This window comes from Nomascus leucogenys, chromosome 10 (genome assembly GCF_006542625.1).
Source record: "Nomascus leucogenys isolate Asia chromosome 10, Asia_NLE_v1, whole genome shotgun sequence".
Taxonomy (NCBI): Eukaryota; Metazoa; Chordata; class Mammalia; order Primates; family Hylobatidae; genus Nomascus; species Nomascus leucogenys.
Window position 1 is genome coordinate 63,954,132 of NC_044390.1, and position 27,556 is coordinate 63,981,687.

A 27,556-nucleotide genomic window follows, 5' to 3' on the forward strand; every position below is an offset into this window, starting at 1 on the left:
AATGTAATCCCAGCTACTCGGGAGGCTGAGACAGGAGAATTGCTTGAACCCAGGATGTGGAGGTTGCAGTGAGCCAAGATCACACGCACTTCAGCCTGGGCGACAGAGTGAGAATCTGTCTCAAAAAGAATAATAAAGTTAATTAATTAATTACAATAAATAAATCACATCGGGCATAGAGGGAGTGCATGGTGTGTGGGCAATTCACTAGGCCTCTGGTGCCAAAAAGCAGACAGAATTCATGCCAGCATGAGAGGCCATTTATTGTTCAGGGGCTGAGCCCTCATGTTTTTGGGGAGTTCCTGCACTGCTGCCTCCCCCCATTGTTCCCGTGGACCCCTCAAGTGGCAGGTTGCTGAGATGATCGTGGAGGGAGCACATCTTCAAGTGTAGATGGTCCAGAGTGGCCATCTTCTCCCTGTCATGAAGCAGCAGGGAGTTGATGGCGGCATGGCTAGGTGCTGGGGTGTTGGAGTGGAAGGGGAGATCAGGCCCTTTCCCCAAGCTCTCACCCTCCTCCCACGCCCTCAGCCTCCTTCCTCACTCCGGCTTCATCTTGTCTGTCAGCAGTAGGTTCTTGGCCCTCAGGGCCTCGTCTTGGGCCAGCCGAAGGGTGGAGCTCAGGGCCTCTGCCCTGACGTGTTTGGCTAAGGCCTGGCGCTCCAGCTCCTGGGGAGAGGAGCGTAGGCGTAGCTGGGCTTGCTGGACTGGGCTGGGGGTGGAGGGGGAACTGGATTGCGGAGGGCAAAGGGTAAGGTCCCATGGGGCCCACATTTCTCCCTCAGAATTTCCCATCATGCCTTGGGCTTGAGACTGACCCCAGCATCCCACAATGCACTGGTCTCCAGATTCCATTGTGGACTAAATCTGTGTCTGTCCTATTGTCTGTCCCATGATGCACTGACCTATGTCCCAGCAAGCACTATCAGTGCCTATCATCTGTCCCCTAAGCTCATGAACTATCCTACGTTTGATATGTGTATGTGCCCCAGTATCCTACCACATGGTGACCTCCTATATTCCATAATTTAGAAGACCCCACATCTCCTTAAGCATTAGACCAGCACCTCTCACACAAAAGTCCTGGCCGGGTGCAGTGGCTCACACCTGTAATCCCAGCACTTTGGGAGGCCGACACGGGTGTATCACTTAAGGTCAGGAGTTTGAGACCAGCCTGGCCAACAGGGTGAAACCCCATCTCTACTAAAACTACAAATATTAGCTGGGCGTGGTGGCGTATGCCTGTAATCCTGGCTGCTCAGGAGGCTGAGACACAAGAATCGTTTGAACCTGGGAGGTGGAGGTTGCAACGAGCCAAGATGGCGCCACTGCACTCCAGCCTGGGGCAACAGAGCGAGACTCTGTCTCCAAAAAAAAAAAAAGGCCGAGCGCAGTGGCTCACGCCTGTAATCCCAGCACTTTGGGAGGCCGAGGCAGGCGGATCATGAGGTCAGGATATCGAGACCATCCTGACTAACATGGTGAAACCCTGTCTCCACTAAAAATACAAAAAATTAGCCAGGCATGGGGGCGGGCGCCTGTAGTCCCAGCTACTCGGGAGGCTGAGGCAGGAGAACGGCGTAAACCCAGGAGGCGGAGCTTGCAGTGAGCCGAGATTGCGCCACTGCACTCCAGCCTGGGCGACAGAGCGAGACTCCATCTCAAAAAAAACAAAAACAAACAAAAAACAGTCCTTAGTGCCCTGGTTCTCTATGTCCAACTGCACCAAGCCCCATGTTCTCTCATGTATTAGTCTTATAGCTCGGCTACATCAATGTCCCACAATGCCTCACTTGTCCGTCTCACCCACTACAACGTAATCCCATAGTACATTAGGTCAACATCCCATAATACAGTGCACTAGGGCTCAAGTTCCACCAACTATTGGGCTGAGTGTGTCGTGCAATGCCCCAGGAAGAGTTGTGGTTCCATTTCCCATAACGCATCAGCTAACTGGGACCTACAGTCACTGGGTCTCCTATTTTACCTCAATATAGCTGACCCCAATGATCTTGTACAATGCACTGCCTCTCTAAAAGTTTAGAGAAAATCAGGCCTATGTTCTGTGAAGCTTTAGACTGGTGTCTGTCTCGTGTCCCACAATGCACTAGATCCAAAGTCCCATCATGCTTTAGGCCCAAGTCCATCTTCCGAGGTTTCATAATGATTGGCCTGTGACTCACTCACCACCAAACTGCTTGTCCGTCTCCCCATGCATTAGGGCCAAGTCCTCCCCCAGTGCCTGCTGCTCCCACCTCAGCCCTTCCCCTTCTGCCACACACCAGCATACCCTTGAGTCCGGGATTGCCCTCCCCTTGCCCCAACAGAAAAGTAAAGTGGGACATGGTGGCCCATATTCCCTGGTACCAGAATCTTCTTGTGTAGCCTCTGACAGCTGGGACAGGCAGGAGTCAGGCCCCTCTGCTTCACCTCGTCCACTAGCACGGTCAGCGCTCGGTCCAGCAGCTGCTGCAGGGACTCCGTGGACAACTGCGACCCCTGGCTGGGGGAGGGGTGGTCACCAGATAAAGAAGCCCAGTACCAACTCCAGGATGCCCCATGCTCACCTGTGGAGCCTCCATTTGGCCTCGTTTCCAGTACGCACCCTATGCAACCTTCCCAGCATGGACTGTGCACCAGCTTTGCCTTGGTTTCCATGGTGCTGTGGGGATCACTACTCCTTTTTTTTTTGAGACGGAGTCTGGCTCTGTCACCCAGGCTGGAGTGCAGTGGCACAATCTTGGCTCACTGCAACCTTCACCTCCCGGGTGCAAGCGATTCTCCTGCGTCAGCCTCCCAAGTAGCTGGGACTACAGGCATGTGCCGCCACACCCGGCTGATTTTTGTATTTTTAGTAGAGACGGGGTTTCACCATGTTAGCCAGGATGGTCTTGATCTCCTGACCTTATGATCTGCCCACCTCGGCCTCCCAAAGTGCTGGGATTACAGGCATGAGCCACCGGGCCTGGCCTTTTTTTTTTTTTTTTTTTTTTTTTTTTGAGATGGAGTCTCACTCTGTCACCCAGGCTGGAGTGCAGTGGTACGATCTTGGCTCACTGCAACCTCTGCCTCCTGAATTCAGCGATTCTCCTGCCTCAGCCTCCTGAGTAGCAGGGATTACAGGCACCCACCAGCATGCCTGGCTAATTTTTGTGTTTTTAGTAGATATGGGGTTTCACCATGTTGGCCAAGCCGGTCTTAAACTCCTGACCTCCAGTGATCCTCCCACTTGGCCTCCCAAAGTGCTGGGATTACAGGCGTAAGCCACCACGCCCAGCCAGAGTCACTATTCCTAAGGGCACCAGACAGCCCTCAGTTTCCAAAGGCCGTCAAGAACTAACACTTCCCATAATACACTAGTGAAACTCGATTTCATGTTGTACTGTGAGTCCCCCTTTCCTACAATGGACCAAAAATGGTGTAACCCTTGGCTCCCACAATACACCAAGGTCTCACTTCCCCCTCAGTGCACTGAAACCCTGCCTCCCCTCATGTTCACATCCCAGCCTTCCCACAATGCACTGGAAATATGATGCTCATAATGTACCAAGTTCTTTTTTTTTTTTTTGAAATGGAGTCTTGCTGTCGCCCAGGCTGGAGTGAAATGGCACGATCTTGGCTCACTGCACCCTCCACTTCCCAGGTTCAAGAGATTCTTCGGCCTCAGCCTCCCGAGTAGCTGGGATTACAGGCGCTCACCACCACGCCCGGCTAATTTTTGTATTTTTAGTAGAGATGGGGTTTCACCATGTTGGCCAGGCTGGTCTCAAACTCCTGAACTCAGTGATCTGCCTGTCTTGGCCACCCGAAGTGCTGGGATAACAGGCGTGAGCCACTGCGTCCAGCCTTTTTATTTTTATTTTTTGTTTTGTTTTGTTTTTTGAGACGGAGTCTTGCTCTGTCGCCCAGGCTGGAGTGCAGTGGGGCAATCTCGGCTCACTGCAAGCTCCGCCTTGCGGGTTCAGGCCATTCTCCTGTCTCAGCCTCGTGAGTAGCTGGGCCTACAGGCGCCCGCCACCACGTCTGGCTAATATTTTGTATTTTTAATAGAGACAGGGTTTCACCGTGTTAGCCAGGATGGTCTCGATCTCCTGACCTCGTGATCCACCCACCTCGGCATCCCAAAGTGCTGGGATTACAGGCGTGAGCCACCGCGCCCGGCCTTATTTTTATTTTTTGAGACAGTTTCACTCTACCTACCAGGCTGGAGTGCAGTGGCGTGATCTCGGCTCACTGTAACCTCCGCCTCCCAAGTCCAAGTGAATTTCTTTTCTTTTCTTTTTTTTTTTTTTTTTGAGATAGAGTCTCGCTCTGTCTCCCAGGCTGGAATGCAGTGGCGCAATCTCGGCTCACTGCAAGCTCCACCTCCTGGGTTCACGCCATTTTCCTGCCTCAGCCTCCCTAGTAGCTGGGACTACAGGCACCCGCCACCACGCCCGGCTAATTTTTTTTGTATTTTTAGTAGAAATAGGGTTTCACCGTGTTAGCCAGGATGGTCTCGATCTCCTGACCTTGTGATCCACCTGCCTTGGCCTCCCAAAGTGCTGGGATTACAGGCATGAGCCACCACACCCGGCCTGGTCCAAGTGAATTTCATGCCCCAACTTCCTGAGTAGCTGGGATTACAGGCACGGGCCACCACGCCCGGCTAATTTTTGTATTTTTAGTAGATACGGGGTTTCACCACGTTGGCCAGGCTGGTCTCGAACTCCTGACACCCAGTGATCTGCCCACCTTGGTCTCCCAGAGTGCTGGGATTACAGGTGTGAGCCACCACGCCCGGCCTGTACCAAGTTTCTCCTGAGTTCCACAAGACACTGATTTTAACTTGTAGAGTGGGAACAAATGAGGCTTCTAGTGCAGCAGGACCGACTGTTTCTACAATGCACTGGGATGCCTTGTCTCCCAAAATGAACAGCGCCCCACCCTTCACTAATGTCCCATCTCCTTCCTCATCTCCTTTAATGTTCTATTCACAAGGCTCCCAGAGGCAGGCCCAGCCCCGTTACCTGGCACAGCGGGCACAGTTGCCTTGGTGGGACCGATCCAGGTTCATAGAGAGGTCAGGCCCTCTTCGAGAGTTCTGAAATTGCCGCCCGAACTCCTCCAGAATGGGTTTCAGTGGGCCCAGCCCCTCCAGTTCGCTCCTCAGTGAAGCCACAGACACTGCTGACCGCTCCACCCTGAGGCATGAGTAACCAGTGCTGCCGGGTCGTCTCTTCAGCGGTATAACCCTGGCAAGACTCCACCCATTATTAGCCCACTTGTGTCTCCAGCCAGGGTCTGGCTCTGTGGCCCAGGCTGGAGTGCAGCAGCACCATCATAGCTCTCTGAAGCCTTGAACTCCTGGGCTCAAGCGATCACTCCTGCCTTAGCCTCCCGAGTGGCTAGGACTGTCAGGGTGCGACACCACACCACTCCCAGCTAATTTTTAAATTGTTTGTAGAGATGGGGTCTCCGCTATGTGGCACAGGCTGGTCTTGCACTCCTGGCCTCAAGTAATCCGCCCACGTCGGCCTCCCAATGTGCTGGGATTATAGATGTGAGCCACCTCGCTGGGCCACCTTTTGTAGATTACGGTTTGGAATGCCCCTCCTAGTTCTCTAATTGACTTTCTTGGATCCCACTTGACCCCACCCTTTGCCCTTTTAAGCTATAGACCACACCCCTTCTCTAATTGATTCCACCCCTCAGGCCTTATTAGGGCTGACGCAACCCTTCCTGCTCTCTAATTGGTGTTTCCCGATGTCGGTATATGTTCTGGAATGCCTGGCCATAGCTGATTGGCCTACCCATTTCCCTCAAGACCCCGCCCTCGGGTTGGGATCGCCCTGCCCCTTCCGGTCTTCCCATGCACTTGCCCCAATCCTCACATGGTGCACAGCTCATCCGCCCGACCTCGCAGCTCCTGCAAGCCCCGCGCTGTTTGTGCCTGTTCGCGCTGTGCCCGCTCCCACTGGCCTAGGAAGCCGTCGACCCTGCCGCCGAGGCCCCCGAGCAGCCGCAGGGCTTCCTGCACCGCCCCCTCCTCCTGATGCCACCGGGCGGTCAGCGAGGACACCTCTCTCCTGGAGGGGCAGAGCGGGTGAATGGGTAGGGGCTAGGCTTCGACAGGTCCCCACCTACCCCCACGAGATAGGTGGGACACAACTCACCTATGTCGCCCCACTGAGACCATGCCCGTGGCTCCAGACCCACCCAGGTCTCCAAATTTTCTTGCACCCTCCATTTGGTGAAATTTGGTCGTGTCCTCCAGAGCCCCGCCTTTATCCCCTTCCTTTATTGTCTATCTTGGCCCTTTCCTGGTCAGGTCCCCAGCCTCTACCTGGGCTCCTCCAGACACTGGCCCCCCCAAGGCACTGCCCACCCTACTCTGCCCCACTTGGTGCCTCCAGGACCACTCCTCTCCTAAGCCCCGCCCACCTCAGTTTCGCCAGGCCTAGACCTGCCTCCCAGCAGCCCAGAACTCAAAAGTTCCTCATTCTGTCCCTCCCTTGCTCAGGTCACTGCCTTCGGGGCACTCCCTCCTCTGCTCTTGGAGACCCCAACCTTGTCGCCTTCCGGTTAAGATCTAGGCCAGGCGCCTAGCATGCCCCTCCTAGTTCTTTGGGAGGCCTGTAATCCTAGCACTTTGGGAGGCTGAGGCGGGCGGATCACGAGGCCAGGAGATCAAGACCATCCTGGCTAACACGGTGAAACCCCGTCTCTACTAAAAATACAAAAAATTAGAAGGGCGTGGTGGCAGGCGCCTGTAGTCCCAGCTACTTGGGAGGCTGAAGCAGGAGAATGGCATGAACCCGGGAAGCGGAGCTTGTAGTGAGCCAAGATGGCGCCACTGCACTCCAGCCTGGGCGACAAGCGAGACTCCGCCTCAAAAAAAAAAAAAAAAAAAAAAAAATTTGAGGCTCCTCCCCTGTGTCCCCGCCCACCACAGCTCCTGTGGACTCCTCCCGTGTCTCTACCCACCTTCGTTCCTCGAGGCTCCTCCCATGTTCCCGCCCACCTCAGGTCCCCGAGGCTCCACCCATGTCACCGCCCACCTCAGCTCGTTGAGAATCCCGTTCCTTGATAACCACTTCCCTTGGGTCCCGCCCACCGCAGCTCCTCGAGGCTCCACCCCTGAGTCCCCGCCCATCTCGTTTCGAGGCTCCGCCCCTCTGTCCCGCCCACCTCAACTCCTCGATGCCGGTGAACACCTTCTGCAATTCCTGCTCTCTCACGTAGGGGCCCTCGCCTGCCCGAGGCCCCATTCCCCAGCCTGCGGGGACCAGGCCGCGCGGCCGCGAGGGTTTGTCGGGACTCCCTGGCGGGCCAGGGCAGCCCTGGGACGTGGCGGCGGGGGCCAGGCCGTTCCAGGAGAGGCCAGCCTCCGGCTTCTGTTTCTCCTGCGGCTCCTGCAGCTCGGCCTCCTGCCGTCGCGGCGTCTCATCGTGCAGCTGCTGCTGGAGGTAGCGCAGCTTCTCCTGGGCGGTAAGGGAGGACGGGGTCACAGCGTCCAGCCGCTTTCCTCCCGCAACCACCTCCCCCACAAATCCGCTCTAGTACTCCCCGAGATTGGAAGTAGAACGCCTGTGGCGACAAGAAGTCTCACTGTCTGTCATTAGGGAGGGGAGGCACCATTTGAGGCCCAGTTGGACTCCAATTCCTGCTAACCTCCCACAGCCTGCCTCCAGGTATCCACCTGGCCCTCCAAGCCTCCCAGGCGTCAAATACCAGTCCTGGCCATTTGGCAAGAACAACTGAAGCTTTCTCAGCATTTTGTTGGAAAATGAGTGGGCATGTGGACAGGACAGGCCTTCTCACTTGAAGTCCAGCTCGAGTCTCTTTCTGGGACCTGAATGTGACTGCAGGGCAAGAGTCCCCCATCTGGGTGTTGGAGCCTCAGTTGAATCCCTCTTATCAGTGAGTTCTAAGGATGACTATGTGCACGAAGGTGCAGTATGGTGGTGGTGTCGGGGCAGGGAGTTCCACCTAAAAGTGTATCTTGAGTCCCTCGTGGATCTGACCTCCTCCCACAAATCCTGGGACTGCCCCCTAGCCCTTACCTCCAGCAAGGCAGAATTCTGCTTCAAGACGTTGGTTTTGATTTCAGCATCTTCCACAGACCGGGTCACCTTCCAGCAGTTCTCCTGGGTCAGACACCAGGGCGAGGGCCCTGCCTTCCCATTCCAGTTCCGCCTCACAACCCTTAGCCTGTCTGTTTCCATACAGGCTGCAGGCCTCCCAGCCCCCCAATACAAGACGCACTCACCAGCTCATTTCCTTGGCTAAAGGGATGGCTTCCTCCTTAGCCAGATGTGCCAGAGTGGTACCCCTCCACTTCCTCCCACCTCTCTTCGGTCCACCCATTCCATTTCTCCCCTTTCTTTTCTTTTCTTTTTTTTTTCTTTTGAGACTGAGTCTCGCTCTGTCACCCAGGCTGGAGTGCAGTGGCACAATCTTGGCTCACTGCAACTTCCACCTCCTGGATTCAAGCAATTCTCCTGCCTTAGCCTCCCAAGTAGCTGGGATTACAGGTGCCCGCCACCACACCTGGCTAATTTTTGTATTTTTAGTAGAGACGGGGTTTCACCATGTTGGCCAGGCTGGTCTCAAACTCTTGACCTCAGGTGATCTGCCTGCCTCGGCCTCCCAGAGTGCTGGGATTACAGATGTGAGCCACTGCACCCAGCCTCCTCCCCTCTTTCTCCCACCCTCTTCTTACTCCCATTCCCCTCTCCCCACCCACTCCTGCATCCCACTGGCTCACCTTGAGTTGAATGCAGTACCCCTCCAACTCTTCTGCTTCTTGCCGCCTTCTCTCCAGATTCTCGCTCAGCACAGAACACTCGCTCTGAAGCATGGAAGGAGAAGAAGTTAGCCAAGGACACAAGAGGACAGCCTGTGGAAAAGAAGATCTGGGCCTGGGAAGGTTCCTCTTTCTTCTGAGCCTCAAGCTCCCCAACTGAGCTATGGGTGCATTCTGCTGGAGGCAGGCTCCAAGAAGGGAACTTGGCCCCGGAGGAAGGGCAGGTGTTGGATATAGGGGGTCCTCACACCTGCAGAGACTGCACGTGCTGGTTAACCCGGTTGGTTTTTTCCTTCAAGCTTGTGATGGAGTCTTTGGCACGGACCAATCCACTGTTGACCCCACTCTGGGGAAAAATGGGAGACAGGTGAGTTAGTGGGTATGTGGGGGCAAGCCCCAAGCCCAAGAAAAATTCCAGAACTGGGAGGCTGTCTTTACACCTTGATTTTGCCCTGGAATGGCTGTGTGACTTGGAGTCAAGAGCCCTACCGCTGATTCTTAGCATTCCTGCACGGCAAACCCAGGGGATAAAGGACCTTTCTTCATGGTGGGCTGGGAGAAAAATAGGATCCAGGAGGGAATGGGGGATGGAGGTGGGGTGCTCAGACACGTGGAGGAAGGATGGACTCAACCAAACACTGAGCTAAATGTCCTTGGGGGCTGGGCGCTGTGGCTCACTCTGGTAATCCCAGCACTTTGGGAGGCCGAGGTGGGTGGATCACTTGAGGTCAGGAGTTCAAGACCAACTTGGCCAACATGGTGAAACCCCAACTCTACTAAAAATACAAAAATTAGCCAGGCATGGTGGTGCGTGCCTTTAATCCCAGCTACTTGGGAGGCTGAGGCAGGAGAATTGCTTGAACCTGGGAAGCGGGGGCTGCAGTGAGCTGAGATTGCACCACCGTACTCCAATCTGGGCGACAGAGCGAGTATCCGTCTAAAAAAAAAAAAAGGCCTTGGGGTCCACAGCATAAAAAGATAAACTTTGAAAACACATGCCCTGTCTTTCTCTCCAGGAACTGGTGAATTACAAAGGATATTTGTATATCCTTTGATATGAACAATTGCTATGCACCAAGCACTTGTCTTGTCTTGTATTCTTCACAACTCCACCTCTTGAGGTTATTTGGCCTATTTTACAAGTGAGACAAATGGGTCTCAGAAATGGGATATCTCTTGTCTTCCCAGGTACTCAGCACATTAGGTGACCTCATCAGAATCTAGATTTAGAACCCTTGTTTTAAACCATGACACCATGTGGCCTCTGGTCATCATTACTTTATATCACATAAAGTGTCGCGCGACTCTTGCCAATCTGTGGTTCAGGAGGGATGCATGTGGTAGGATCCATTCTCCCAGCTTGGACAGTTACAGAAGACTTAGCCTGGCACATGACTGCCCAACCAGAGACTACATTTCCCAGGTTTCCTTGCAGCTCGGTGTGGCCATGTGACTAAGTTCTGGCCACTGGAATGTGAGTGGAAATAATGTAGTCATTCATTTTTGGGGGAGGTGCGGGAGGGGGTCTCTCATTATTACTCTGGCTGGTGTGGAGCGGTACTATCATAGCTCACCAGCTCCTGGGCTCAAATGATCCTCCTGCCTCAGCCTCCCAAGTTGCTAAGAGTATAGGTGCTTGCTACCATGCCCAGCAAAATTTTAAAATGTTTGGTATAGATGGGTTCTCACTACGTTACCCAAGCTGGCCTCAAACTCTTGAGCTTAAGTGATCCTTTTGAGTCAGCCTGTAAGTGTTGGTCTTACAGGCATGAGCTACTGTCCCCAGCCTCGTTTTTCTCTCTCTCTTTCTTTATTTTTTTTTTTTTTTAGCCTACATCATTACTTAGACTGTGCAGGATTATAGTCAATTTCTGAGTCATCCCTTAAAGGAAAAGAGTGAGAACTTTCCCTTTTTCTCTCATTTCACTGGAATGCACAATTGAGGGCTGTCTTGGACCAGCAGATAGAGGACACAACGAGACAGAAGGAGCCTGAATCCTTGACATGGAGCCACCATACTCCATTCCAACCACCTGTGAAGACTTTCAGGGTGAGACATTACATCTTCTGTGTTATTCAAGCTGTGTTATTTTGTGTTTTTTTGTTACGGTAGTCAAATGTATAACTTCAATATCATTGACATTCTTTTTTTTTTTTTTTTTTTTGACAGAGTCTTGCTGTTTTGTCAGGCTGGAGTGCAGTGGCGTGATCTCGGCTCACTGCAACCTCTCCCTCCCAGGTTCAAGCAATTCTCCTGCTTCAGCCTCCCGAATAGCTGGGACTACGGGCATGCACCACCACGCCAGGCTAATTTTTTGTATTTTAGTAGAGACAGTGTTTCACCATGTTGGCCAGGATGGTCTTGATCTCCTGACCTCATGATTCGCCCACCTCGGCCTCCCAAAGTGCTGGGATTACAGGCATGAGCCACCGCGCCCGGCCTATCGTTGACATTCTTATTTCACACTTGAAGGAAAAGAGACCCAGAGAGCCCTCTGCCAGCTGTTTCTGACCAGTTCCAGCCGATGGAAGGGAAGTGGGCACTGGTCGATGTGTGGAAAAGACAGGCATGATCTCTTCCCATTCCCCCTGCTTAATGGCTGGAAGGCAGTGGTGAGAGCAACCGTCTAGAAATGGCTGAGCAACCAGAACATAGATGCCTGTAACCTGCTGCATTTGAAGAGCAGAGCTACTATGCTTATCAAGCATTTTATGTGCAAAAAAACAGTTCTCTTGGTTTCTCTCATGGTTGCTGAACTAATACACCAAAGATAGAATAAGTTTCCTCCCTTTTAAGATGGAGGCAGCAATACATTTCTTGCATGATTGCTCTGGGGAAGAAGTGTGATAAGAAATACTGTATCCAGTTAACATCAGCAAAATGGTGGATTAAATAATTCAGGCCGGGCACAGTGGCTCACACCTGTAATCCCAGCATTTTGGGAGGCCGCGGTGGGTGGATCACTTGAGGTCAGGAGTTCGAGACCAGCCCGACCAACGTGGTGAAACCCCATCTCTACTAAAAATACAAAGATTAGCCAGGCGTGGTGGCAGGCACTTGTAATCCCAGCTACTTGGGAGGCTGACACAGGAGGATCGCTTGAATCCAGGAGGCGGAGGTTGCAGAGAACCTAGATGGCGCCATTGCACTCCAGCCTGGGCGACAGAGCGAGACTCCATCTCAAAAAAAAAAAAAAAAGGAATTCAAAAATTCCACCCCTCCATAAAAACAATGAAAAAACTAACAAAAACCATAAGAAGCAGTTTTTTCACAATTCTGGAAATTAACCAAAGGCTTGCAGCAACTCAAGGAGCATTTATTCAAGAAAAGTGACTCTCGATAAAAACGGCAAGACTTGAGGAATTTTAACTTATCCTAGTCCTATCTCCCACTCCCTAGCTCAGCAGGAACCCTGGAAAATAACAGCCCACATTTCCCACAGGGAGGAAGCAGAATGAAGCTAGAACTCATTCAAAACCTTATAACCTAAAGAAGAGTCATTCTATGATTGTTAAGTGATGCCTGGGAAGACCCCACACAGAATATTTGTCTTTCCTTTTCAGAACTGGCAAAGCCCTGAAAGCATCTCTGATAGTTGAAGGAAAGATTTGGATGTTTGTCCCCTCCAAATCTCATGTTAAAATGTCATCCCTTGCCAGGCACAGCGGCTCACACCTGTAATCCCAGCACTTTGGGAGGCTGAGGCAGGAGATTCACTTGAGCTCAGGAGTTTGAGAGCAGCCTGGACAACATGTTGAGACCCCATCTCTACAAAAAAAAAAAAAAAATACAAAAAGTAGCCGGGTGTGGTGGTGTGCACCTGTAGTCCCAGCTCCTCAGGGGGCTGAGGTTGAAGAATTGCTTGAACCTGGAAGGTGGATGTTGCAGTGAGCCGAGATTGCGCCACTGCACTCCAGTCTGGATGACACTGAGATCCTGTCTCAAAAACAACAACAAAAAAAATGTAACTCCCAGGCTGAGTGCAGTGGTTCACACCTGTTATCCCAGCACTCTGGGAGGCCAAGGTGGGCGGATCACTTGAGGTCAGGACTTCAAGACTAGCCTGGCCAACGTGGAGAAACCCCGTCTCTACTGAAAATACAAAAATTAGCCAGGCATAGTGGTGCATGCCTGTAGTCCCAGCTACTTGGGAGGCTGAGGCAGGAGAATCGCTTGAACCCGGGAGGTGGAGGTTGCAGTGAACCGAGATCACGCCACTGTTCTCCAGCCTGGGCGACAGAGCGAAACTCCATCTCAAAAAAAAAAACAAAAACCTGTGTGGCACCTCCTTGCTCCCGCTCTTGCCAGGTGATGTGCTGGCTCCATCACCTTCTGCTATGAAGCCCTCACCAAAAGCTGAGCAGATGTTGGCACCATGTTTATCAGATAGCCTGTGAACCATAAGCCAATTAAACCTCTTTTATTTATACCCAGCCTCGAGTATTTCTTTACAGCAATGCAAGAATGGACTAACACGGAGTGGGAGAGGGAACATTTGTAAAGAAAAAAAAAAATTTACGTTTGTTTTAATGTTGCTACTGCCGAAGTCAATGGACAACAGTTGGGGTAAACAATAAGAAACAAAAAATCTTAAAACGAAAATCTGATGGACATATCTGTAGAAGCCTTGAAATGTTCCAACAAATTCCTGGGAATGTAGAAAGCCATTGGCCTGTGTAGGGTTGTGTACATGCTTGGGAAAGTTCTGAGAAGGCCCCAAGCTTTTCACCTCTGGCTGACCTTGAAACCTTGAAATGCTGCACAAGCAGGAAGGGAAGGCTAAGGTAGAGTTGTAAATTGTCTGAGTGTTAAAGGTGCGCCTCATTAGGCACACAGAGCACTGTTTGGCAAAGACTAGAAGATTTTGTCGTTGTTGCAGTTTAAGGAAATGTCTCTCCAATAATTAGCTAACCACTAAAATCAGAGAACAGAGACTTCAGTGGCCAAACATGACAAAGAACACAGATACTACAGAAATAGTTCCGAAATGTCTGTTTTTTAAAAAGCAACTACAGGCCAGGTGCAGTAGCTCACACCTGTAATTCCAACAATTTAGGAGGATGAGGTGGGAGGATTGCTTGAGCCCAGAAGTTCAAGACCAGCCTGAACAACATAGTAAAACCTAATCCCTTAAAAAATAGTAATAAAAGGGCCGGGCGTGGTGGCTCACGCCTGTAATCCCAGCACTTTGGGAGGCCAAGGCGGGCGGATCACGAGGTCAGGAGATCGAGACCATCCTGGCTAACACGGTGAAACCCCGTCTCTACTAAAAATACAAAAATTAGCCGGGCGTGGTGGTGGGTGCCTGTAGTCCCAACTACTCAGGAGGCTGAGGCAGGAGAATGGCGTGAACCCAGGAGGCAGAGCCTGCAGTGAGCCAAGATTGCGCCACTGCACTCCAGCCTGGGTGACAGCGAGACTCCGTCTCAAAAAAAAAAAAAAATAGTAATAAAATAGGCCGGCTCCACCCCGTCTGGGAAGTGAGGAGCGCCTCTGCCCGGCCGCCCCGTCCGGGAAGAAGTGAGGAGCGCCTCTGCCCGGCCGCCCCATCCGGGAAGAAGTGAGGAGCGCCTCTGCCCGCCCCCCGTCCGGGAAGAGTGAGGAGCGCCTCTGCCCGGCCGCCCGTCTGGGAAGTGAGGAGCGCCTCTGCCCGGCCGCCCCGACTGGGAAATGAGGAGCACCTCGGCCCGGCCGCCCCGTCTGGGAAGTGAGGAGCGCCTCGGCCCGGCCACCCATCGTCTGGGAAGTGAGGAGCATCTCTGCCCGGCCACCCATCGTCTGGGAAGTGAGGAGCGCCTCTGCCTGGCCACCCATTGTCTGGGAAGTGAGGGGCGCCTCTGCCCGGCCACCTATCGTCTGGGAAGAAGTGAGGAGCGTCTCTGCCTGGCCGCCCCGTCTGGGAAGTGAGGAGCGCCTCTGCCCGGCCGCTCCGTCTGGGAGGTCTACCATGGAGGCCAGAAGCAATGTGGGGGCTGGACGTGGTGGCTCACACCTGTGGTCCCGGCACTCTCGGGGGCGAGGCGGGTTGATCACTTTGGGCTAGGAGTTCGAGACCAGTCTGGCCAACTTGGCGAAACATGAAAAATACAACAGACAAACCAACCAACCAACTCAGTGACAACAAAACAGGTCTACCCTGGAGTCATACTCTAATTTTTTCTATTTTCCTCCCTTTCTGATCCTTTATCCCACTTTCTTTTTCTTCCTCTTCCTTCTCCCTCTTCTTTGTCAAATAGAGGATTGAGTTATTATCACTGATCCACGTAAAGTCCCTCTCTACCTTATTTTAACTCCCACCCCCCATTTCTATTCCCCGACTTCCCATGTGTAACCTTCCTAATATGTTTGATACGCATCTTTTTGTTTGTATGTATTTTTAGAAAATGTTTATTGTTTTTGTGTGCAAAAAAAAATTAATAAAACTCCCGGGTTCAAGTGAAAAAAAAAAAAAATAGGCCGGGTGTGTTGGCTCATGCCTGTAATCGCAGCACTTTGGGAGGCCGAGGTGGGTGGATCACCAGGTCAGGAGATCGAGGCCATCCTGGCTAACATGGTGAACCCCGTCTCTACTAAAAAATACAAAAAATTAGCCGGTCGTAGTGACGGGTGCCTGTAGTTCGAGCTACTCCAGAGGCTGAGACAGGAGAATGGTGTGAACCCAGGAGGTGGAGCTTGCAGTGAGCTGAGGTCACGCCACCGTACTCCAGCCTGGGCGACAGAACGAGACTTGTCTCAAAAAAAAAAAAAAAGGATAAAATGGCCGGGCACGGTGGCTCACTGCCTGTAACCCCAGCACTTTGGGAGGCCAAGGCAGGCGGATCACTTGAGGTCAGGAGTTCGAGACCAGCCTGGCCACATGGCACAACCCCATCTCTACTAATAATACAAAAATTAGCTGGGCGTAGTTGTGGGCGCCTGTAATCCCAGCTGCTCGGGAGGCTGAAGCACAAGAATTGCTTAAACTCTGGAGGCAGAGGCTAAGCTAAGATCACGCCACTGAAACTGTGTCTCAGATTAATAAATAAATGAGTAAATAATAAATAAAATAATGGATTCAACAGAGAATTAACAAGGAACTAGAATACTTGAACACTATAAACCAATCAGACCTAACCAACTTCCAAAGAACACCCTCCCCAACAACAGCAGAATGCACAATTTTCCCAAGTGCACAGAAGACACTCTACAGGATAAACCATGTTTTAAGCCACAAAACAAATTTCTGTACATGTAAAAAGATTGAAATAAAATTCACATAAAGTATAGTTAAAGTATAGTTTCTTTTTTTTTTTTTTTTTTTTGAGATGGAGTCTTGCTCTGTCGCCCAGGCTGGAGTGCAGTGGTGCGATCTCGGCTCACTGCAACCTCCGCCTCCCGGGTTCACGCCATTCTCCTGCCTCAGCCTCCCCAGCAGCTGGGACTACAGGCGCTCGCCACCACGCCCGGCTAATTTTTTGTATTTTTAGTAGAGACGGAGTTTCACCATGTTAGCCAGGATGGTGAGCCATTGCACCCGGCTAAAGTATATTTTCTAACTTCTACGACCTCAGTAGAATGCAATTAGAAATCAGTATCAGAAAGAAATTTGGGGCCGGGCACAGTGGCTCATGCCTGTAATCCCAGCACTTGGGGAGGCCAAGACTGTAGGATTACAAGGTCAGGAGATTGAGACTATCCTGGCTAACATGGTGAAACCCCGTCTCTACTAAAACACAAAGAAATTAGCCAGGTGTGGTGGCACACGCCTGTAGTTCCAGCTACTCAGGAGGCTGAGGCAGGAGAATGGGGTGAAACCAGGAGGCAGAGCTTGATCGCACCACTGCACTCCAGCCTGGGCGACAGAGCAAGACTCCATCTCAAAAAAAAAAAAGAGAAAAAAGAACAAAAAATAAATAAATGTGGGAAACACACAAATGTGTGGAAATTAAACAACACACTAAAAAAAGCAATGGTGCCTGGCATGGAGGCTCACACCTATAATCCCAGCTCTTTGGGAGGCCAACTTGGGAGGATCACTTGGGCCCAGGAGTTCAAGACCAGCCTGGGCAACATAGTGAGACCTCATCTCTACAAAAAAATTTTTTTTAAATTAGCTGGGCATTGTGGCACACATCTGTAGTCCCCACTACTCAGGAGATTGAGGCAGGAGAATCATCTGAGCCCAAGAGGTTGAGAGGCTGCAGCGAGCTGTAACCATGCCACTGCACTCCCGCCTGAGTGACAGAGCAACATTGTCTGAAAAAAATTTAAAAACCCAATGGGTCAAAGAAAAAAATCACAAAGGAAATTATAAGATTGAGATGAAGAATAATGAAAATACAGCATACCAGAATGTAAGTGATACAGTGAAAAAATGCTTTAAGGGAAATTTATAGCTGTAAACACATTTAAAAAGAAGAAAGGGCCGGGTGCCGTGGCTCACGCCTGTAATCCCAACGCTTTGGGAGGCTGAGGTGGGTGGATCGTGAGGTCAGGAGATGGAGACCATCCTGGAGAACACAGTGAAACCCCGTCTCTACTAAAAATACAAAAAAATTAGCTGGGCGTGGTGGCCGGCACCTGTATTCCCAGCTACTCAGGAGGCTGAGGCAAGAGAATGGCATGAACCTGGGAGGCGGAGCTTGCAGTGAGCCGAGATTGCACCACTGCACTCCAGCCTGGGCAACAGAGCCAGACTCCGTCTCAAAAAAAAAAAAAGAAGAAAGATCTGAAAATCAGTATCTCAATGCCCCACCTTAAGAAAATAGAGGCCGGGCGCAGTAGCTCACGCCTGTAATCCCAGCACGTTGGGAGGCCAAGGCGGGCGGATCACGAGGTCAGGAGATTGAGACCACGGTGAAACCCTGTCTCTACTAAAAATACAAAAATATTAGCCAGGTGTGGTGGCGGGTGCCTGTAGTCCCAGCTACTCGGAGAGGCTGAGGCAGGAGAATGGCGTGAACCCGGGAGGCGGAGCTTGCAGTGAGCCGAGATCGCGCCACTGCACTCCAGCCTGGGCAACAGAGCAAGACTGTCTCAAAAAAAAAAAAAGAAAAAGAAAATGGAAAAAGAGTAAATTAAATCCAAAACTAACAGAAAGAAGGAAATGATAAATGTTAGAGCATAAGGAAAATGAAATAGAGAATACGAAACAATAATAAAAATAAACAAACCCAAAGGTTGGTTTATTGAATAGATAAAAAAAATTGATAAATCTTTAGCTAGATTGGCCAAGAAAAAAGAGAGAAGATTCAAATTACAAAGATCAAGAGTGACAAAGAAGACATTACTATCAACTGTACAGAAAGAAAAATGATTATAAAGGAAGACTGAACAATTGTATGCCAGCAAATCAGATAATCTAGATACAATGGAAAAATGTCTGGAAGCACACAAACTACCAAAACTGACTCAAGACCTAGAAAGTCCGAAAAGACCCATAATAAGTAAAGAGATTGAATTAGTAAAAATAATTTTAAAACTTCCAACAAAGAAAAGCCTAGCACCAGATGGCTTCAGCAGTGAATCCTATCAATCATTAAAAAAAAAAGAATTGACAATCCATTTCAAAGTCTACCGAAAAATAGAAGGAGCAGTTTGTAACTCAGGAAATATCCGATACCAAACAAAGAGATCACAAGAAAAGAAAACCACAGACCAGGCCGGGCGCGGTGGCTCACGCTTGTAATCCCAGCACTTTGGGAGGCCGAGGCGGGCGGATCATGAGGTCAGGAGATCGAGACCACAGTGAAACCCCGTCTCTACTAAAAATACAAAAAAAATTAGCTGGGCGTGGTGGCGGGTGCCTGTAGTCCCAGCTACTCAGAGAGGCTGAGGCAGGAGAATGGTGTGAACCCGGGAGGCGGAGCTTGCAGTGAGCCGAGATTGCGCCACTGCACTCCAGCCTGGGCGACAGAGCGAGACTCCGTCTCAAAAAAAAAAAAAAAAGAAAACCACAGACCAGGCCAGGTGCGGTGGATCACTCTTGTAATCCCAGCACTTTGGGAGGCCAAGGTGGGTGGATCATGAGGTTAGGAGTTTGAGACCAGCCTGGCCAAGATGGTGAAACCCCGTCTCTACTAAAAATACAAAAATTAGCCTGGCGCAGTGGCATGCGCCTGTAGTCCTAGCTACATCAGAGGCTGAGGCAGGAGAATTGCTTGAACCTGGGAGGCGGAGGTTGCAGTGAGCTGAGGTCGTGCCACTGCACTCTAGCCTGGGTGACACAGTGAGACCCCATCTCAAAAAAAAAAAAAAAAAAAAGAAAACCACAGACCAATATCCTTTATGAATATGGTCACAAAAATCCTCAATGAAATACTAGCAAACTAAATCCAGCAGCATGTAAAAAGGATTATACATCATGACCAAGTGGGAATTATCCCAGGAATGCAAGGTTGGTTCAACATACTAAAATCAACCAATGACTGGGCGTGGTGGCTCATCCCAGCAATTTGAGAGGCTGAGACAGGAGGATCACCTGAGGCCAAAAATTCTAGACCAGCCAGGTCAACATAGTGAGACTCCATCTCTACCAAAAAATTAAAAATTATCTGGGTACAGTGGCATGTGCTTGTGGTCTCAGCTCCTTGGGAGGCTGAGGTGGGAGGATCATTTGAGCCCAGGAGGTTGAGGCTGCAGTGAGCTATGATGGCACCATTGCAGTCCAACCTGGGAAACAGAGCAAGACTCTGTCTCTAAAAATAAATAAATGTTACATACCATATTAATAGAATAAAAGGGAAAAAAAACACATGATCATGTCAGTAGAGAAAAAGCTTTTGACAAAATATAACACCCTCTCATGATAAAAAAAAAAACACTAACAAACTAGAAATAGAAAGGATGAAAGGAACTTCCTCATCCCAATAAAGGGCAGCTACAAAAATCCCACAAAATGTGATAGTTTAAAATATGTCCATAAATTCTTTCACATTCCTTTAAAACGTGGAGCCTTATTTGCCTCACTTGAGTATGAGCTGGACTCGGTGACTCACTCCCAGGAAATAGAATAAGGCAGGCCGGTTGTGGTGGCTCATGCTTGTAATCCCAGCACTTTGGGAGGCCGAGGTAGGTGGATCACCTGAGGTCAGGAGTTCAAGACCAGCCTGGCTAACATGGTGAAACCCTGTTTCTACAAAAAATACAAAAATTAGCCACACATGGTGGTGCACACCTGTAATGCCAGCTACTCAGGAGGCTAAGGCAAGACAATTGCTTGAACCTGGGAGGCAGAGGCTGCAGTAAGCCGAGATTGTGCCACTGCACTCCAGCCTAGGTGACAGAGACTCTGTCTCAAAAAATAAAAAAATAGAATAAAGTAGAACTGATGATATGTGAGGTGAGAGACTACTTCATAAGAGGAACTGTTTCTTATTTGCTCTCTCTTCCTCTGGGGAATGATAGCCTCAATGTCATAAGCAGCCACCTATGAAGAGCCCCATGTAGCAAGGAATTGAGGCCTCCAGCCAAGGGCATGTGAGTGCCCCATTTTGGTAGCACAACCTCTGGCCCCAGTCCAACCTTCAGGTGACTGCAGCCCCAGCCAAAATCTTGGTTGCAACCTCGTGAGACACCCTGAGCCAGGCCCACCCAGCTGAGTCCCTCCAAGTTTGTTGTTTGAAGTTTTGGTGTAATTGGTTTCACAGCAATAGAAAGCATTACACAAAGTGTCTTTCTAACCTGAAGACTCAGAAGGTCTTGGGTTTCCTGTGGGTAATTGTTCTGGAAACCAAGGCAACAGGACCTAGGGTCAGCAAATTTCTCCCAGTTACTAGCCGTATGACCTCATGCAGGGGACTTCACCTCTCTGTGCCTCTGCTTCCCTACCTGTGAAATGGAGATACAACTAACAACTACCTTCACAGGGTTCCCATTGTCCTTCCTCCTACCTGGAAACTGACACTCTCTCAACCAGGGTCTCCATCACCGCCTGGTTCTCTGTTCCCCTCTTTCCAGTTCTCTGTCCCCACCTAGCCCCTGTGTCTGTTCCTTCTCTCTTTGGGTCTCTATCCCCCTCCTCTATTTCTGGTCTTCTGACTTGCCCTGATTCAGCTCTGTCCCCCAAATCTCGGAGTCTCTGACTTATTTTTTCTGAGTCTCTGCCTTTCTACTCTTTAGGTCTCCGTCTTTTTTTTTTTTTTTTTTTTGAGATACAGTCTCACTCTGTCACCAGGCTGGAGTGCAGTGGCACGATCTCCGCTCTCTGCAACCTCCACCTCCCGAGTTCAAGCGATTCTCCTGCCTCAGCCTCCCGAGTAGCTGGGATTACATGCATGTGCCACCAGGCCCAGCTAATTTTTGTATTTTTAGTAGAGACGGCTTTTCGCCGTGTTGGCCAGGCTGGAGGTCTCTGTCTTTTTCCCCAGGTTTCTGTCCCCCTTTCTAGGGGTCCTCTTTCCCCCACAGTTTGGGTGTCTGGACCTGTCTTCTGTCTATCTTCTCCTCTTTGCATCTCCATCTCCCTTTGTCAGTCTCTCTTCCTCATTTCGTGTTCACTGTGCCTTTGTCTCTCTGGGTCTCTGTCATCCATCCCTCTTGGAGTCTCTGCCTTTCCCTTCTCAGTATCTGTCCCTTTCTCTAGGTCTCTATCTCCCTTCTCTGTGATGTCCCCATCTCTCTAGGCTTCTGCTCCTCCACTGTCCTACTGTGGGTCTCTGTCTCCCTACTTTGAATCATTTCTTCTTCTTCTTTTTTTTTTTTTTTTTCTGAGATGGAGTCTCCCTCTGTCACCCAGGCTGGAGTGCAGTGGCATGATCTCAGCTCACTGCAACCTCCACCTCCGGGGTTTAAGTGATTCTCCTGCCTCGGCCTCCTGAGTAGCTGGGATTACAGGCACCCGCCACCACACCTGGTTAATTTTTTTATTTTTAGTAGAGACAGGGTTTCACCATGTTGGCCAGGCTGGTCTTGAACTCCTGGCCTCAAGTGATCCGCCCACTTCAGCCTCCCAAAGTGCTGGGATTACAGGTGTGAGCCACAGCGCCCGGCCCTGGATCATCTCTTCTGTCTCTGAGTCTCTATCTCTCTCACACTGGACCCATCTGTTCCTCCCCCTACAGCCTCTGTCCCCCACCCTCTGAGTCTCTTTCCTTCTCTCTCTGGGTTTCCACCCCTCTCTCTCTCTGGATCTCTCTTGTAATCTCTCTGGGTCTCTATCTCCTTCTCTTTGGGTCTCTGTCCCCCTCTCTCTGGATCTCCATCCCCCTTTCTCTGGGTCTCTCTCCCTCTCTCTCTGGGTCTCTGTCCCCCTCTCTCTGGGTCTCTGTTCCCCTCTCTCTCTCTGGGTCTCTGTTCCCTTCCCCTCTCTCTCTGGGTGTTTGTCCCCCTCTCTGGGTGTTTGTCCCCCTCTCTCTCTGGGTGTTTTTCCCCCTCTCTCTCTGGGTCTCTATCTCCCTCTCTCTCTGGGTCTCTGTCCTCCTTTCTCTCTGGGTCTCTATCTCCCTCTCTCTCTGGTCTCTGTCCCCCTCTCTCTGGGTCTCTGTCCCCCTCTCTCTCTGGGTGTTTGTCCCCCTCTCTCTCTGGGTCTCTATCTCCCTCTCTCTCTGGGTCTCTGTCCTCCTCTCTCTCTGGGTGTTTGTCCCCCTCTCTCTGGGTCTCTGTTCCCCTCTCTCTCTGGGTCTCTGTCTCCCTCTCTCTCTGGGTCTCTGTCCTCTCTCTGGGTCTCTGTCCCCTCTCTCTGGGTCTCTGTGTCCTTCTCTCTGCCTGTCCCCGCCTTCTCTCTGGATGCAGCTCAGGTGCTGGGTGCTAGTTCCAGCTCCTGCTGCCCCCTCTCACCTCTCCAGCAGGCACCCCAAGGTCATTACTTTTTCCATTTCACAGAGAAGGAACCTGAAGCCCGTTAGAGGCCAACACTCCCCTGCAGCCCCATGGCGAGCTGGCGGCTGTGTCAGACCTGGATCCTGGCTGCCTGGGGCACTTTCTCAGGCTTCACGATCCACTGGGGGATGTGACTCAGAAATAGCTCTGGTGGGAGGCAAATGGCTGCAAGTGCTGCCTGAGGGACACTCCCCAAGAGAGGGCGGAGAGCTCTTCTGTCTGAGGGAGGAGATGTGTCCCAGGCATCCCTCCCAGCCCGGACTCTCTGCCCTGTGCTCTGCAGCTCCTCCTCCTTCCCTGGACCCTCGCCCAGCCTCCCCTCTGGCCTCCCTGCTTCAGTCTCTCCCCTCCAAACATCCCCCACTCAGCCCCGGGGAGTCTTGGGGGAGAGAAAGCCCTTTTACATTAGTGAGAAAAGCAGCAGCCTTCTTGTCTTGGTCCTGCTTCTTATGACCCCTCCAACCTTGACCTTGTGGAGGTTACTACACCGGAATTTTGCTCTTGTTGCCCAGGCTGGAGTGCAATGGCACGATCTCGGTTCACTGCAACCTCTGCCTCCGAGGTTCAAATGATTCTTCTGCCTCAGCCTCCCACATAGCTGGGATTACAGGCATGTGCCACCACATCCGGCTAATTGTATATTTTTAGTAGAGATGGGGTTTCTCCATGTTGATCAGGCTGGTCTGGAATTACTAACCTCAGGTGATCTGCCTGCCTCAGCCTCCCAAAGTGCTGGGATTACAGGCATGAGCCACCAAGCCCGGCCTCAAAAATTTTTTTTTTAAATTAGCTGGGTGAAGCCAGGCGTGGTGGCTTATGCCTGTAATCCCAGCAGTTTGGGAGGCTAAGGCAGGCAGATGACAAGGTCAAGAGATCGAGACCATCCTGGCCAACATGGTGAAACCCCGTCTCTACTAAAAATACAAAAATTAGCTGGGTGTGGTGGCAGGTGCCTGTAGTCCCAGCTACTTGGGAGGCTGAGGCAGGAGAATGGCTTGAACCTGGGAGGTGGAGGTTGCAGTGAGCTGAGATCACACCACTGCACTCCAGCCTGGCAACAGAGCGAGACTCCGTCTCAAAAAAAAAAAAAAAATTAGCTGGGTGTGTGGGCATGCGCCTGTAGTTACAGCTACTTGGGAGGCTGAGGTGGGAGGATCACCTGGGCCTGGGGAGGCCAAGGCTGCAGTGAGCCAAGATTGTGCCTGGACTGTCATGCTGTCACTCCAGCCTGGGCAACAGAACAAGACCCAGTCTCAAAAAAAAAGAAAGAAAGAAATTTGTTTAGCTGGGCACAGTGGTGTGCACCTGCAGTCCCAGCTACATGGGAGGTCAAGGTGGAAAGATCGTTTAAGCCCAAGGGTTTGAGGTTGCAGTGAGCTATTATCATGCCACTGCACTCCAGCCTGGCAACAGAGTGAGACCCTGTCTCAAAAAATAAAAAGAAAAAGAAAGAAAAAGAGAGGCCAGGTGCAGTGGCTCACGCTCGTCATCCTAGCACTTTGGGAGGCTGAGGCGGGCGGTCATCTGAGGTCAGGAGTTCGAGACTAGCCTGGCCAACATGGTGAAACCCCGTCTCTACTAAAAATACAAAAATTAGTCAGGTATGGTGGCTCTCTTGTAATCCCAGCTACTTGGGAGGCTGAGGTGGGAGAATCACTTGAACCTGAGAGGTGGAGTTTGCAGTGAGCCAAGATCATGCCACTGTACTCCAGCCTGGCTACAGAGTGAGACTCCATCTCAAAAAATAAAGAAAGAAAAAGAGATATTTGTTAGAAAGAATAAATGTGGCTGGGCATGGTGTTGCACTCCTGTAATCCCAGCACGTTGGGAGGCTGAGGCCCAAAAATTGCTTGAGTTTAAGACCAGACTGCGCAACATTGTGAGACTCTGTCTCTACAAAAATTATTGTTATTATTATTTTTGACAGAGTCTCGCTATGTCGCCCAAGCTGGAGTGCAGTGGCGTGATCTCAGCTCACTGCAACCTCCGCCTCCCGGGTTCAAGCAATTCTCCTGCCTCAGCCTCCGCAGTAGCTGGGACTACAGGTGCTGGCCACCACAGGCACACACCACCACGCCCAGCTAATTTTTGTATTTTTAGTAGAGACGGGGGTTTCACCATATTGGCCAGACTGGTCTCGAACTCCTGACCTCATGATCCACCTGCCTCGGCCTCCCAAAGTGCTGAGATTATAGGTCACTGCGCCTGGCCTACAAAAATTTTTTTTTAAATCAGCCAGGTGTGTGCCTGTGGTCCCAGCTACTCAGAAGGCTGAGATGGGAGGATCCTTTGAGCCCAGGAGTTCGAGGCTGCAGTGAGTTGTGATTGCGCCACTGCACTCCAGCCTGGGAGACAGAGCAAGATCCTACTTTAAAAATAAATAAACAAAAGCTGGGCGTGGTGGCCAATGCCTGTAATCTCAGCACTTTGGGAGGCCAAGGTGGGCAGATCACCTGAGGTCCGGAGTTTGAGACCAGCCTGACCAACATGGAGAAACCCTGCCTCTACTAAAAATACAAAATTAGCCGGGTGTGGTGGCACATGCCTGTAATCCCAGCTACTCGGGAGGCTGAGGCAGGAGAATGGCTTGAACTCAGCCGGGAAGTGGAGGTTGCTGTGAGCCAAGATCACGCCATTGCACTCCAGCCTGGGCAAGAAGAGCGAAACTCCATCTCAAAAAAATAAGTAAATAAATAAATAAAATTTAAAAATAAAGGAACGAATGTATGCATCTCCATTTTACAGATGAGGAAACCAGGGCTCCCTGAACATAGAAAGTGCTAGTGAATCTTATCAGCATCATTGAGATCATGGCTATTGTTAGTGTGGTTCTCAGTATCTGGTAGAGCCTGTTTCAGGCCTGGCGCAGGGGAAGCCAGGTGGGGGGTGAGGATCAGAGGTGCAGTGAGTTAAAGGACCCACTTGTAACCCTCTATACTTTTGCCAGAAATTCCCTAAATCCCCCTAAATCTTGCTCATCTCTCAGTTTTTGCCCCAGATTCTTAGCTGACTCCCCTCAGAGAACTCCTACTCACTCACTAAGGTCCAGCTGCAAGACATCCTCCTCCAGGAAGCTCTCCCTGCTACCCCCGAGCCTGGCTTGAGGGGCCCTTCTCTGGGATCTTCTCCGTTAGGGAATTTCTCACCCTAGTCTATGTCTTTTGCCCCCACGAGACTGGGAGCTCCCCAAGCACAGGGATCTGGCCTGTTTCCTGAGCCCAGCCTCACTGGGGACATTTGGGAGTGACTGTATGAACTGAAGACCACCCAGGCCAGGCACGGTGGCTCTCGCCTGTAATCCCAGCACTGTGGGAGGCCGAGGCGGGAGGATCACTTGAGCCCAGGAGTTTGAGACCATCTTGGGCAACACAGTGAGACTGTCTCTAAAGGAAGAAAAAAAAAAAAAAAAAAGACCAACTCCCAGATTCATGGCTGGCTGTCAGAGAAGGAGGAGGCAGTTCCCAGTTAGTTCCTCTGGGTCTCAAAGAATGACCAGAACATTCTAACTCCAAGTCAAAAACACCTCACCCCCATCCTAAGTATTTGCTACCACCTCGTGGAGGACCTCGGTCTTCCCCAGCGGGTGTGGGGGACCCTCACCAGGATTTCCCTGATGTCTGCATCATCCGGATCCCAGGGTAGGATGGGGGAGGCAGGGGGCCCAGCCAGCGTGAGTTGGCCGCTGAGGTCTTCCACTGTGGAGTCTGTCCCCGTGGAGTCGGTGGGCTCCATGGCGGCCAGGTTGAGCAGTGACACATTGGTGCAGGCTGAGGACCGTCTGAGGTTCAGGCACCAGTGCATGGGCTGGTGGGACATCGGGGGCTCCACCCTGCAGAGGAGAAACAGGCAGAAAGGTGGGGAAGCAGCCCCAAGGTGTCTGGCCCCTCCTGCCTTCCTTTCTGCATACCTCACCCCCTGTGACTCCACCCTCACTGTGTACAAGTTTCTCCCTTCTCTGTCCCGCTGCCTACTTTATTCTCCTTCCCCACGCTGCCTACTTTCTTTTTTTTTCTTTCTTTTTTCTTTTCTTTTTTTTTTATTTTTTTGAGACAGAGTCTCACTCTGTTGCCCAGGCTGGAGTGCAGTGGCGAGATCTCAGCTCACTGCAACCTCTGACTCCGGGTCCCAGTTCAAGCAATTCTCCTGCCTCAGCCTCTTGTGTAGCTGGGGTTATAGGCATGTGCCATCACACCCAGCTAATTTTAGTATTTTTAGTAGAGATGGGGTTTTACCATGTTGGCCAGGCTGGTCTTGAACTCCTGACCTCATGATACACCTGCCTCGGCCTCCCAAACTGCTGGGATTACAGGCGTGAGCCACTGTGCCCGGCCACCACTGCCTACTTTCTTCTCCTTCCCTGCTGCCTACTTTCTCCTCCCTTCTCTGCCCCCGCCACCTACTTTCTTCTTCATTCACTAGCCTCCCTTCTCCTTCTTCCCTCCCCACTGGCTTTTTCCTCCCTCCATCCATCCCCATTACCTTCTTCCTCTCTACCTCCCTGCGACTTGATGTCTTCTTCACTGCTGCCCTCTTTCCTGCCCCCCACCCGCTGGCTTTTCCCCCTCCCCTTCCTCCAGCACCCACAGTCGGACTCCTGCTCCGTTGGAGGCAGTGCTGGGCATTAGAACCATCCCTGACAGGGTGCAACAAACCCACTCGTGGAACGACACGGCCTTCTTTTTCTTCGGGATCCCCTTGGCCGGGCTGGTCACCCCCCGGGGAGCCTCTGGGACTAGCTGGGAGCAGCTCTCCACCCCCGTGGGGGTGTCCCCGGCCTCATGGATCTCTTTGGACTGCCAGATCGTCTTCACTACCACGCTCGCCATGGCGTGGGGGTCTGGCTCCCAGGGAGGGGCTCCTTCCTCTGAGACTTCCCACCTACTGTGACCACAGACCCTCAGGTTCCACTGTCCCCTCAGCCTGCCTCACAAAGGACCCAACCACTGGGGCCCAGTGAGTGGGGGGCACAG

At 51.3% G+C, this 27,556-nt stretch overlaps 1 protein-coding gene across 1 annotated transcript; it reads right to left on the bottom strand.

Annotated features, from left to right (window-relative positions):
- Positions 1–242: 242 nt before the first annotated feature.
- On the bottom strand, positions 243–27,534 carry TSKS (testis specific serine kinase substrate). Its single transcript, XM_030821892.1, has 11 exons — positions 27,243–27,534; positions 26,187–26,415; positions 9,039–9,134; positions 8,750–8,833; positions 8,046–8,129; positions 7,171–7,463; positions 5,874–6,068; positions 5,010–5,183; positions 2,368–2,503; positions 545–669; positions 243–418 (listed from the first exon to the last, which is right to left on the bottom strand). Exons 1-11 carry the CDS (start codon positions 27,410–27,412, stop codon positions 262–264), a joined length of 1,743 nt encoding a protein of 580 aa, XP_030677752.1. The 5' UTR covers positions 27,413–27,534; the 3' UTR covers positions 243–261.
- Positions 27,535–27,556: the final 22 nt, after the last annotated feature.

Coding starts and splice junctions, on each gene's coding strand:
- TSKS (XM_030821892.1), bottom strand. CDS start 27,412: ATGGCGAGCGTGGTAGTGAAGACGATCTGGCAGTCCAAAGAGATCCAT. Junction 8,834..9,038: donor AGCACGTGCAGTCTCTGCAG/GTGTGAGGACCC, acceptor TCCATGCTTCAG/AGCGAGTGTTCTGTGCTGAG. Junction 5,184..5,873: donor GCGGATGAGCTGTGCACCAT/GTGAGGATTGGG, acceptor CTCATGCCTCAG/GGTGGAGCGGTCAGCAGTGT.